The sequence below is a fragment of the Stegostoma tigrinum genome, chromosome 17 (genome assembly GCF_030684315.1).
Source record: "Stegostoma tigrinum isolate sSteTig4 chromosome 17, sSteTig4.hap1, whole genome shotgun sequence".
Lineage (NCBI taxonomy): Eukaryota > Metazoa > Chordata > Chondrichthyes > Orectolobiformes > Stegostomatidae > Stegostoma > Stegostoma tigrinum.
Window position 1 is genome coordinate 32,255,328 of NC_081370.1, and position 14,271 is coordinate 32,269,598.

At 40.0% G+C, this 14,271-nt stretch overlaps 1 protein-coding gene across 2 annotated transcripts in view; it reads left to right on the forward strand.

Annotated features, from left to right (window-relative positions):
* The window catches only part of LOC125459325 (ethanolamine kinase 1-like), a 416,823-nt gene that overhangs the window by 240,989 nt on the left and 161,563 nt on the right, over positions 1–14,271 (forward strand). For both annotated transcript variants that reach the window (XM_048545648.2, XM_048545649.2), the window contains exon 5: positions 1,301–1,384. In XM_048545648.2, coding sequence (XP_048401605.1) covers positions 1,301–1,384 — 84 coding nt within the window. The remainder of the gene's footprint in view (positions 1–1,300; positions 1,385–14,271) is intronic.

Below are 14,271 nucleotides of genomic sequence, written 5' to 3' on the forward strand. Positions count from 1 at the left end.
TTAGCTTTCAGTGACGTGTGGTAAGGACAACCAGCTTCCTTTGGGTAGCCATATTTCCCAACCCTCTTGCAATTCAAGAAATTTTATGCCTTTATTTTTAGTTTACCAAAGAGAATAAGTTCACACTTATTTACATGATAGTTCATCTGTCACATTTTGCCATTTGCTTTGTTCATTGCAAGACTTTTTGAAGTTTGCTGTATCTTCACCACTTATACTCCCACCCAGTTTGGAAATATTACAGTTTGGAAATATCGGTCCCCACATCCAAATCATTTATACAGGTTGTGAATAGTTTGATCTAAGCATTGACTCTTCTGTTATCCTACTTATAACAGGCAGCCATTCTGACAATGATCCATTTATATTGTTCGCTTTCTGTTTGTGAAGCTGTTTTCAATCCAAACTAACATGTTCCTCCCAATCTAACAACTCTACTTTTATTTATTAACCTGTGTGGGATCTTATCAAAACCCTCCTGATTATCCAAATTTCTAGCATCCATTGGTTTTCCTTTGACAATGCTACAAGTAACATGTTCAAAACAAACTCCAAAAAATTGTCAAAAATTATTTCAATTTCATAAATCCTGCCGAGCTGGCTTGTTTTTGTTCAGGTGTTTCATGAAAATTTCTAAAGAAAGGTCTAAGCCCAATATGTCAACTTTCCAGCTCCTGTGATGCTGCTTGGCCTGCTGTGTTCTGTGTCTGAGACACCTTGTTGTCTCAGATTCTCCAGCATCTGCAATTCTTACTATCTCTTTCTATACCTCTGATCATTTTGTACACATCTACCAAGTCACCTCTCGTTTTCTTCCTTCTAAAGAGAAAAGCCCTCGGTCTCTCACCCTTTCCTCGTAAGACCTTCCGTCCATTCAAGGCAACATCCTGTTAAATAGCCTCTGTACCTTTTCTAACGCTTCCACATCTTTCCGGTAATGAAACGACCAGAACTGGACATAATACTCCAGATGTGGCCAAACCAGGGTTTTGTATAGTTGGAGCATAATTTCATGGCTCTTGAACTCGATCCCTCTATTAGTGAAAGCTAGCACACCATATGCCTTCTTTACAACTCTATCCACCTAGGTGGCAGCTTTCAGGCAACTGTAGACCCTATTCCTACTAAATAACGGGGTTACATTTGCTAGCTTCAGTAAGAAGGAATCTTTGCACAAACAAGAGAATTTAGAAACAAAGTATCATCAATGCATCCGCTGTCTGTCCAGATAGTTCCAAAAGGGGTGAGGTAAGGATCTATTGTAATTTACCAATAAAATAAATGTTTCTTCTTTTCTTAGGAGTTGTAAAGTTTATTGATTATGAATATACTGGCTACAATTACCAAGCATATGATATCGGAAACCACTTTAATGAATTTGCAGGTAAGATATGAATTTGAAATTTGCACAATCCTTGAGAAATCGGGTTTGCAGAGGGTCTGTGAAATGTGTTTGTTTGAGCCGGATGGAAATAAGGTTCAATATCCAACCATTCTTATGCACCGATGTCATACAATTCATCTATTACAACAGTGTAATCAATATTTGTACCTTTCTTTTGACTGTGGGCTCAGTAATACATATAAGTCAGTTGACTGCAATTGAAAGCATACATGTCTGGTGTCCCACCTTACTACAAGTGGAAGTTAGGTCTTACTCTAGCATTCAGACCATTATAGAAAATTCTAGGAAAGACCCCAGATCAATAGATAAATGTTTAAAAAGCAGAAAATGTATATTGTGTCAATGGAGCAAAAAGGTCAGAAAATAAAACTTGAGAGGAAAATTCCAGAAAGGGAGTAAGATAAATAGAAGATGAAATTTTGTTCCTAGTGTTGCAGACAATAAAAAAAGGAGAAATATTGTACAGGTCTGAGCGATGTAGACCACGGCAAGATATACAGCAGAATTGAATGAGAAGCCCATTTAGACCCATCTTGATGTGTGGAGCAGCCCATGCTACCTTTTATACTTTTCACAGCAGCATGCCATGTTTCTTCCTGACTAGTTGCCAATTAAGGTTTGAGATTGATAATAGCAAATGAAGAAGGTGTTGCAGTTATTAATGAGAATAGTAGAGCATGGACATTGGTGGGAAGTGAGGACAATGACAGAGATAGTGAGTGTGACATATCAGTGAGAAGATGGCGAAATTATGCTGGCGTAGTGGAGAAGGCCATTGAGCTGCTTCCTACATGGATGTGCATTCCTCCAGACAGCCGAAACTGCACTGTTCTGGGTGACAACCTCCACTACCGATCCTGATGGAAGACGAAGTCCCACCTCTGCATCATTCTGCCCAACCTCCAGGCCCCTGCCTGCGGATTTCTGGCATTCCCTGGTGTGCCACATCCAGGATAAATGTTAGGAAAGTGCTTGCCTGGGTGCACAACAGGCATTTAAAGATAGTGCAGTTGCCAGGGATACCAGTGAATTCTGGGTTATCAGCTGAGTGCCAAGTTGTTCTGAGAAGGTACACGATAACATGAGGCTGGAATTGGACATGAAAAATGTCGTAGTGGCTCAGGAGGGAATTAATGAGGTGAGTTTGGTAAGATGCATTGAAAGAACTTGGTAGGCCTTGCAGCAAAAAACTTTCCAGAAAAGCTGAGCACTACTTGGATATAGCTAAAAAGATTAAGATTGAATTCATAGCACTTCTGTTCTAAAATTATATGTGTTTAAATTAATCATTCATAACTCATGATGTGTATTACATCAGCCCATTTCACTTTCTCCAGGAATTGCAACCAGTAAAACTGAAGAGGTTCTGTAAAATTCAAGTTGTGAACATATTGTATATCGTTGCTCTTGTGTCAATGACCCAATTTAACATAATTTGTACATAACACTGAATACAAATTGGGAAGAAAAGAAACCCACTTGGCACTATCACTGTAATTTTATGGATTTTATTTAAAATGTTTAATTAACTATTTATGGTTTGATTAGTGGAAATCAGCTTTTATTATCTCATACCCCCTCCAATAACAGAGTTTATCACTTAAATAAATTAAATAATCACTGATGGACAAAATTTATTGTGCCAGGCTTTATGACTGTTTGCTGCCTATATATTACTGAATAGTATAATGTTTGTTGCATTGAAAATTCTGAATCACTGCAATCCATGGAATAGAACTGTTGCTAAAATAGATACCATATAGGTTTATTTTGTACTGTGTGTATATGGAGTCATCAAAGGATTGGCCTAACTTCTTCTGGAGCTTTGCAGAGTAGAAGGGAGGCTTATCAGTTTCATAGAAGTGTTATGAAACCTGCAGATTAAATATTACACAGAAAGTGTAACCCACAAGTTATAATCAATGTTTCCTTCACTTATACCTATTCTATCACATGCACAACCATTCTTTTCTGCAATGCAATAAATTTGACTAATATGCTAATGACGCCTTTTATCCCACATTGAAATACATTGTTTTACTGTCTTACTGATTATTAAAGTGAAAGTTACATGTATTTTTTATTACTCATTTACTTAATTTTCAATGTAATTCTCTGGTTGAAGAAGGAACCTCCACAAAATATCAATGTTTGTCTCTTGAAATGAAGATCCATCAATTTGCTGTGCTAAGTCAATGCACCATGCAGCGTATTGTATGAGCAGAGAGATTTGGTGGGATGAAGAAGGTGTGTCCCTATCAGACAGCTCCATGACATATGTTAATCCCTGCCATTCACTTGAAGCTTGACCAGACTGTTGGCCAGAAGAGACAATGTTGAAATCCTACTTTATAGTTCATTCTAATTCCCGTTGTGGTATTCACCAACATTTTGACATTAGACAAGAGGCATAGCTGTATCAAGGGCTTGCAGGATCTACAGAACATATTTTGGAGAATTTGGATTTGGATTTTGGACTTCTCTCAATGCAATTTCCACTGCAGATAAATTTCAACTGATCATTCTGTTCACGGTAGTTTAGTTGGTAGTTAATCATCATCCCATCATTTTGGTCTTAGAGCACTCTTAGGGACCAATTGTTTTAAAATTTGAATCAGTGAGATTCCCCCTTCTCGCTCCACCTTGCTAATCACGATTTCCCAAATTCTCCATGCATGCACGTGATGTTGTGCATTTGGGTACAGTTACAGAGAGCTGTCAGTCAATTGGGAATTGTACCAGTAGAGAGATGAAACATGTGTATGGAGTTTGCAAAGTCACGAAAGTCCATCTGTATATTTTAGGGGGATCTTAAATTTCAAGCTGATTTTTAAAATCCAGTTTAAGGAATGTTGTGCATATCTTTGACTTAACTAAGTTACTGTTGCAGGATTGAACATGGAATGATTTTTAATGGACTTTAATGGATGACGCAGCCATCATTTTTAACATGATAATGAATATGACCTCAAATGAAATTATTCCATGGTTGTCCGTTTAACAGCATTGTTTTCCCCTCTACTCTTTCAATGACTAACATCATAATTTATGGAAGGTATTATAATGAATGAAGACAGCATTGTTATGACATACAATTCACTGATGTGACATCCAGAAGATCCCCCCTGTAATTAATCATGAATCATTAATCATGCAGTCATTATCTTCTATTTTACTTTTAATTATTATAACTACGTATGATAGCTGAGCTTTATGAATAGTGACAGTGATTGCTAGAGTTATGAAGGGTTTTTTTTTAGTATTATTAACCATTTGGCCTCAGCAGCCTACTTATATTCAATAAGAAGAATCCAGGCTGCTTTACAAAGCAACAATTGAGGATAGAAAGTGCAAAACTTCACCTCTACAGCCAGATCCAATGTGAATTGTTTAAAATAAATGAGAAAGTGAACCTGTTGATAGCTACGGTTGTAAACCACATGTGTGGTCCCTGGACTGGTGTTTTATGACCAGCTGGACTTATTCTTGTCAGTTGTACGAATCAAGCACATCAGTGTTCATAATGGGATCACATTAAGTCTGAAGTAATCACAACCCTGGTAGGGCTTATAATGGAAAATAGTTGTCCTGGTGTAAACAGAAATCATCACTAATTAATGGGTTCCTAAAGGAAAATATATTCCTTCATTTAACATCCATTTTTTTGCCAATTGGGAATAATGTGAATGCTGGTGTTCATTTTTATTTTGTTAACACACTTAGGTGAATATCCCAGTATCATATTGCAGGATAAGCATGGGAAGAGACAAACCAAAAAACATTTATTGAACAATGCCAAACATAGGTTTTCTAAGCATATAGATAAACAAGGGGTTGAGCAAGATAGAGATTTCTGCAGCTGTCAAATGAAACAGCAAGGACAGGGACACACACAATATACTTGATGATGAAGAGCAACTAGAGAGAATGTGGCACAAATGGCAAGAATGTTGAATCACAGTCTACACAGAAGACAGAGTTTAAGCTCCAAACATTTTTATTTTCAAATGACAATAAGCATGTGCCCATAATATTTCACAGGTAGGTGCACACACTCAGAGAATATTAAAGCAAATAAAGTGTGGCGATGGAAGGTATTGTATTTCTGATCATTTTGGAAGTGGGACAGAAATAATTTCATCGTGCCACTCAACAGTAATCTGCCAGTGAATAACAGATTCCTTGATTTGCACACTTGCTCATGTTGTTACAGTGACTTCATATTTAATAATATTCTGTGGTCTTGGGTTTGAAGGATACCAGGATTACTTTTCTTGTAAGAATTCAATGAAAGGACAATGGAACATTCTTTTAACAAAGCATGTCTTAAAAGGCACATGTTTAAAGCAGATGCCCATTTGACTGTTAGGTTACAGCTTCTGTTCTGGAGAGAGTTTAGATGTTTTTAGCCAGCCTGGAGACAGAAAGGAGCTTCCCTACTGAGACCTCGTGTTTTTGAAAAATCTCTGTTGGGTGTACAATGTGTTACTTTGAGCACTTCTTCCGTCTCAACTTTGACCGTCCTCTTCAGAAAATGCAGAAGAATCCTCAATATCTTATCTTCTGTGAAAGGTGCATTGATAAAGATCCCAGAGATATTAATTTGTGTTTGATAACACACATTCTTATGTGTCAGAACACTGGATGCAAAATTTAAAAGTTAATTCTTTTTGCCTTAAGAACTTGGACCTATTGGCTAAAAGTGATTTTCTCCAAAAGTGAATCCCTGCAGAGAGAAATCCATGCCCTTCCGTTTGCCCAGTGTATGTGTGAGTGTTTGTTGTGTGTGTGTTTTGGGTTATTTGGAAGTGTAAACATTTATTCATGTTGTAAATTAAATGTGTTAATTTTTTATTTTAAAAAAATTAATAGATTTTGTTTATGATGAATCTACAATTCCACCATTATTAAAGCAATATTCACTTCAAGAGGGCATTCAATGATTTTTTTTAAGAAATAAAAACATGCAGAGTTATGGGAAGAGGGTGCGACAATGGCACTAAGTCATGATGCTTACTTGGGGAGCTGGTCGTGTCCGAAGCTATAACGACTTATGAAAACACTGCTTGCCCTGAAAAAAAAACAAATTTTATGTTCATAGAATGTCAAGTTTCTACATTATGATAGAAGTTATAGAGGCTTTTAGAGTTTGCAGCTATTTCAACTTATCCCTTTTTCACAATGTTAATGCTCTATTTTTACTTAGTCGTCTGTTGGTTTTTCAGTCAGTGAGAATTCTTCAATGTGATTGGCGCTTAGTCTGCTTGATGACATCACTGTTGCACAATACTTATTACCACAATCAAATTGGCATTGTGAAAGGGGAAATCCATGCCGTAAAGATTGTTAGATATTTGTGAACTTGCTTTGTGTTCAGTGGCAAGTGCCTTCAATTTACTGAAATTTTATTAGGAATTGGTTAAGTGTCACCTTTGGCAACTTTTTTGGAGGGCTTCTCTTCACAAAACCTTGCAAGATTTCTCCTACTATCTTCCCAAATATACCTAATTACCAAAGCACCACAACCTAAAGACACCTTGATCATTGTATTTCTCTACTCATCATAGGTGGCAATACTCAGCATCACGCAATTTCTTGGGATGCCTGGTACTGGTACCATCTTTAAAGCTCAGCCTTGCAACTACTCAAGTGCTATCAGTTCAGAGCTGCCCTGTTCGGTTCATGCAAACTGCCCCAGATGTATCGGACGAAGGGTAATTGGCATCTTGCTGTGCCAACAGGAACCTGGAAGTCTTGGTGGATGGCATGGTGCAGTTGAGGGCCGTACTCTTCCCTCAGGACCAGCGGAAGAGATAACATTACCAGGCGCTCCTGTGCAGGTCTGAGGTTGCCACATGGGACAATGCTGTTCCCATGGTTCAGAGAAATACCCAACAATGTTGCAAGTTGGTCAATAAACATGGCCATTCAATAGGGAAAGTGTTTTTATTATCTGTCCACTATCTTACACTCACTCTATCTCTTCTACTGCGTGCACCTCCCACCAAGGTTCATGATCCACCATTCTCACTATCGCAGCAACATCTTCCCTCACTGGCTCTCACTATCCCATTTCTTCTCAACACTGAGCCAGCTTGCACTCTGCACTGTGTTGCAGAGCACAGTTAATACAAAGTTAACTTACCTCGAGCTTTCACAGCCTCGTTTCCAAGGCACAGAGTCAAAAGGAGGAGCACAGGGAGCTGCTGAAAGAGTGGCATCACAGGAGGGCTGTGACCTGATTGGCTGGTAGGAAATCTGTCCTAAATTTGAAAAACAAACCTGTAAAATTAATTAATAAATAATTAACCAACCAGTGATTAACTAACTAGTAAACTAACTAAGTAGAGATGGCTGGGCAGGTGATGTACAATAGCTGTGTGAGGTGGGAGCTGACAGTTCCCATTGTGAAATGCTCTCCCCACATCTGCAGCAAGTGTTGATTGCTGAAGAAACTTCAGCTCATAACTTGATGAGCAGGACCCCAAGCTTCAGACACTGCGGCACATCCGGGAGGGAGAGCCTTACCTGGGCATCTGGACACTTTGTTTCAGGAGGCAGTCACACATGATAGATCAAGTACCACAAATTTGGTCAGTGGCCAGGTACAGCAAGGTGTGACTGTAAGTGAAGCATTGGAGAGAGACTGCTTTCAGGAACAGAGGAGCCTCAGCATTTGACCTTGTCCAACAGGTACGAGGAACTTGTTCCTTGTGTGGATGAGGAACAGGGCTGTACGGAGGATAACCACTGCACTATAGTACAGGAGGCCATTCAAGAGGGATAAGCAAAAAGACAAGTGGTAGTTGCAGGGGATTCTATAATCAGGGGAATCGGTAAGCTTTGTAAGCATGATAGAGAGTCCTGTGTGGTATGTTGGCTGCCCAGTGTCAGATTGAAGGACATATGTGACTGGCTTGAAAGGATACTGGAGGGGGAATGGGAGGATCCAGTTGTTGGTCCATGTTGAGACAAACAACATAGGGAAGAGGACCTGTTTAGGGATTATCAGGAATGAGGAACTAAATTAAAGAAAAGGTCCTCAAGGCTTATAATTTCCAGATTACTGCCCAAGCCACGTGCCAAATGGTATTGAGATGTGAGAATAAGGAATGTAAACATGTGGCTAAAAGAGTGGTGTGGTAAAGAAGGGTTATTTTTCATGGGGTGCTCGCATCTATATTACAACAGGAGGGATCTGTACCTTTGGGACAGTCTCTACCTGAAGCGAGCTGGGACCAATGTTCCAGTGAAAATGGCAAATAGGGTGGTCAACAGGACTTTAAAATAGAAATTTGGGGGTTGGGAGGTGGGGGCAAAGGGAAGAGTAAAACTCCAAGAAGTATAATAGCCAATGGGAAACAAAGCAGCGGGTTAACATCAGTGTGGTGGACCCAACTGCATGGAAAAATATGAAAATAACGGAACGAAAGGAGAACTCAGGAGTGGTTATTAAAGTCTCTGGCACACAAAATAGGACCGAGAGTTTGGAGAGGGTTTAGGAATCAAACTTCAAGCATGCTAGATAAATGAATTAGACGATTAGAAGAGGAACAGTCAATACAGGACTGAAAATTTTGTATCTGAATGCACACTGTATGCGAAATAAGGCAAACGGGCTTGTGGCGAAGATCGATGTTGGCAGGTAAGATGCAGTGGGCATCATGGAGATAGGGCTGCAAAGGATTTAGGACTGGGAGCTAAATATCCAAAGGTATTCATTTTATTGAAAAGGCAGGCAGGTGGGCAAAGGGGGTGCGGTTGTCTTATTAGTAAGAAATGAAACTAAATCAATAGCAAGAAACAAAGTAGAGTCAGATGATGTAGGATCTATGTAGGTAGACTTGACGAACCGCAAAAGTAAAATAAAATCTTAATGGGAGTTACTTACAGACCTCCAAACAGTGGTCAGGGTTTGGGGCACAAGATATACCAGGAGATAGAAAAGGCATGTAAGAAAGACAAGGTTACAGTGATCATGGGGGATTTCAATATGCAGGGGGACTGTGAAAATCAGGTTGGTCGCAGATTGTAAGAAAGGGAATTTGTGGAACGTCAACGCAATGGCTTTTTGGAGCAGCTTGTGGTGGAGCCCACCAGGGGAACAGGCAATACTGGATTTAGTATTATGCAATGAGGCAGAGTTGATCAGGGAGCTTAAGGTGAAGGGATCCTTGAGGAGGCAGTGACTGTAATATGATAGAATTCACTCTGCAATTTGAAAGGGAGAAGATAGAATGAGAGGTAATGGTATTACAGCTGAATAAAGGCAGCTACAGAGGCAGGAGTTTCTGGGAATATTTCAGGAGACGCTGCAAAATTTCACCCCTGGAAAAAAGAAGCATACTCAAATGAGGATTAGGCATCTATGGCTGACATGGGAAGTCAGGGACAACATAAAAAGCAAAAGACAAAGCATATAATGTGGCAAAAGGCAACAGGAAGCCAAGGGATTGGAAAGCCTACAAACACCAACAGAGGACATGAGAAATGAAATAAGGAGGGAAAAGATTAAATATGAGGGTAAGCTACCAGCAATATAAAAGAAGATTGCAAGAGTTTCTTTAGAAGGGGCAAAAGAAAGGTAAAAGTGGATATTGGGCATCTGGAAAATGATGCTGGATAAGTAATAATGAGGAACAAAGTAATGACTGAGGAGCTGAATAAGTACTTTACATCAGCCTTCACAGTGGAAGACGTGAGTAATATCTGAAAAGTTCAAGAAAGTCAGGGGACAAAATTAAGTACGATGGCCACCACCAATGAGAAATTGCTAGAAAAACTGAAAGCCTGAAGTTAGGTAAATTAACCGGACCAGAGTTCACCCTGGAGTTCTGAAGGCGATAGCTGAAGACATAATGGAGGTGTTTGTGATAATCTTTCAGGAATCATTGGCATCAGGGAGAGTCCCAGAGGACTGGAAAATCACTTATGTAAGACCCCATTTACAAAGGGGATAAGGCAAAAAATGGGGAATTAAAGGCCAATTAGCCTGACCTTGGCCATGGGTAAGATTTTGGACTCCATTGTAAAGGATGAGATTTCTGAATACTTGGAAGTGCACGGTAAGATAGGACAAAGTTAGCATGACTTCATCAAGGGGAGGTCATGCCTGACAAATTTGTTAGAATTCTTTGAGAATATAATAAGCAGGTTAGATCAAGGAGAGCCAATGGATATTTTTACCTGGACTTCCAGAAGGTCGTTGACAAGGTACCGCATAGCAAGCAGCTAAGTAAAATAAGGGCCCATGATGTTAAAGGCAAGGTGCTAGCATGGATAGAAGGTTGACAGTCTGGCAGAAAGCAGAGAGTGGGGATAAAAGAGTCCTTGTCAGGATGGCAGCCAGTGACACGTGGTGTTCCACAAGGGTCAGTGTTGGGACCACAACTTTTCACTTTATACATTAATAGTCTAGATGAAGGAACCGAAGGAATTTTGACTAAGTTTGCAGATGATACAAAGGTAGGTAGAGGGACAGGTAATATTGAGGAGTGAAGGAGGCTGCAGAAGGATTTGAACAGGTTAGGAGAGTGGGCAAAGAAGTGGCGGGTAGGATACAATGTGGGAAAGTCTGAGGTCATGTACTTTGGTAGGAAGAATAGAAGCACAAATTATTTTCTAAATGGGGAGAAAATTTAGGAATCTGAAGTATGAAAGGACTTGGGAGTCCTTATCCAGGATTCTCTAAAGGTAAACTTGCAGGTTAAGTCAGTAGGTAGGAAGGCAATTACAATGTAGGTATTTATTTCAAGAGGGCTAAAATATAAAATCAGGGATGTACTTATGAGGCTTTATAAAGCTCCAGTCAGACCAAATTTAGAATATTTTGAACAACTTTAGGCCCCATACCTCAGGAAAGATGTGGTCATCCCTGAGCAGGTTCAAAAGAGGTTGACAAATGAAAGGCTTGACATATGAGGAACATTTGAGGACACTGGGTCTATAGTCATCGTAGTTTAGAAGGATGAGGGGGCTCTAAATGAAAGTTACAGAATACTGAATGGCCTGGATAGATTGGGCATTGGGAAGATGTTTCCTTTGGCAGGAGAGACTAGGACCAGACAGCACAGCCTTAGAGTAAAAGGGAAAATCATTCAGAGTGGAGATAAGGAGAAATTTCTTCAACCAGAGACTAACGAATCTATGGAATTCATTGTAACACAAGGCTGTGGAAACCAAGTCATTGAGTATATTTAAGACAAAAATAGATAGGTTCTTGATTTTCAAGAGGATCAAGGGTTACGGGAAGAAACTGGGAGAATGATGTTGAGAAACCTATCAGCCATGATTGCATGGTGGAGCAGACTCGATGGGCTGAATGGCCTGATTTCTGCTCCTGCGTTTTGTGGTCTTATGGCCTTCTCATTCACTTGGGACATCTCACCACTTTCCCCACATCTGCACAAGCACTAACAGCTATGCCAACCACTTTTGTCTCACTCAATCAGTCCCTATGTCTCATTCCAAGAGGACAAATTGCCACAGTAGCCCATGAAGAGCCAAGGCAGCTGGCGCGTGCTTGACATTTGGTTTCTCACCCACTATGAGAAGACACTCCTGACCCTGACCATCCCAGGCAGCCAACAGGCATTGTAGTTTAGAAGGATGAGGGGACTCTAAATGAAAGTTACAGAATACTGAATGGCCTGGATAGATTGGGCATTGGGAAGATCTTTCCTTTGGCAGGAGAGACTGGGACCAGAGGGCACAGCCTGGACTTAAAGCAAATCTGCCCTTGACTTATTGTGGTGGGACACCCTGACTGAAGGCTATGCCCCTGAGACTTTGAGACATGGCCATTTGGGTGCAGTATATGGTATGTACATTGCTGACACATGGAGTAGATATGAGATTTATATAGCACAACGATACAGCAACATGTCCACCTCTTGGCTGACAACTGCTACATGAAAAAGTGCCTGGCTTTGTGTCTGCAAGAAAATGCAAATCAAGACTGAAACATTGTGCACTTTAAACCCTGACTGAGAGATGGCAAGGCAAAAAGGCAGGGCAAGGCATGCACTATGTACATTGATAAGAGATAATGGGTACTGCAGATGCTGGAGAATCCGAGATAACAAAGTGTGGAGCTGGATGAACACAGCAGGCCAAGCAGCATCTTAGGAGCACAAAAGTTAATGTTTCGGGCCTAAGGGGTCTAGGCCCAAAACGTCAGCTTTTGTGCTCCTAAGATGCTGCTTGGCCGGCTGCGTTCATCCAGCTCCACACTTTGTTCTCTACTATGTACATTGTGTAGGTGCACTGTGAGAGAGAGCTGAGAGGGCAAACAAGAAACCCTGCGAGAAACCTTGGCCAAATCCATACAATAGATGCCCAGCCATGAATGTAAAGAGAACTTTCAGGACTACTACAATGATAGGGTGCGGTCCAAAATGCAGCACTGAAGTGCAGACTTGTAAATGGGTTGGAGATTCACATGAGGGTACATTGAGGCTGGTACATGTCCATGGACAGGGAGTGCATGTGGTTGATACCCTGAGATGTTGGTGACTGCTGCCCGTGATGTAAGTCCAGAAGAGTAAGTGGCAAACTGCAGTGGCCAGATTACCAGTCTGACTTTCATACCTGGAAATGTTGCCATCTAGTTGTTATCCAGATTTTATTGGTAGAGGAATTGAGTTCCGGAGCCGTGATGTCATGATACAATTGTACAAAACGCTAGTGCGGCCTCATTTGGAATATTGCGTGCAGTTCTGGTCGCCCCATTACAGGAAGGATGTGGAAGCATTGGAAAAGGTGCAGAGGAGATTTACCAGGATGTTGCCTGGTCTGGAGTGCAGGCCCTATGAAGAAATGGCCAGATTACCAGGCTGACTTTCATACCTGGAAATGTTGCCATCTAGTTGTTATCCAGTGGCTTGAATAATGAGAAATTATATATAGTCAAGTTAGATTTGGTGATAATAACATCAAACCTGTGCTATTGCATTAAAAATGGGTGTCTAGCTGCTCATTGGTGAGAATCTCATCCTGTGAAGGATCTTATCTTGCTGTCCACCATTTAGTTGGAAACGGGGCTTCTTATTCTCAATGTTGAGAAGCTGTTCACTATTCAGATCATGTGATTTTCCACAACTTTCATGCCATTGGCCGCAATCTTTAGTGCCTGGGATTATTCCATGACGTTTTTCTCATGATTTGAAACATAAATTTAACATAAGGAATTTTAGAAATTCTGAATGTTTGTGTGGCATCAAGCATTATGAATTGTGACAAAACACCAAAACATTTTATAATATTTGTCCTCTCTATTTTTTTTCCATTTAATATGATGATGGAAGTTACAACAATTGAGATGATGAAAAAGACAGCTGAATTTGCAAAGATTCCACCTGTCATTAATACTGCTTTGTGTTACACAATCATTCATAGTTGTCACGATACAAAGCTCAAACATTAATGAAGAAAAATAAATGTGAAATATTTAGGAAGTCAAGAGCAAGTGATAAAAGAAAATTTCAACACTGTTATTTTGACATAGTTAATTCTAACCTTGAGATTGCTGATTCCGGAATGGCAGACTGCCAAACTTCGGTATCTCTGTAACTGGTGCATTTTTACAAATACAAATGATGTCTAGGTGAAATAACTATTTTCCTGTCAGGTTTTCCTGCAGGATGTCTGTCAACTCTAATATTTTACCCATACAAGACAAATGCGTGTCATGCTCTTTATAATCTAAACAATGAGGCAAGAGTATTGAACATAATTGCACACAAATGGTGACGGCATTTCTCACAGTGAATCAGATGTTTTGTTCGGGCCAAATACTATTGTTAGGAAAATTGATTTATCAGCATTAGGGAAATCCTAGAATTTGAGAGATTTTGCCATGTCAATGG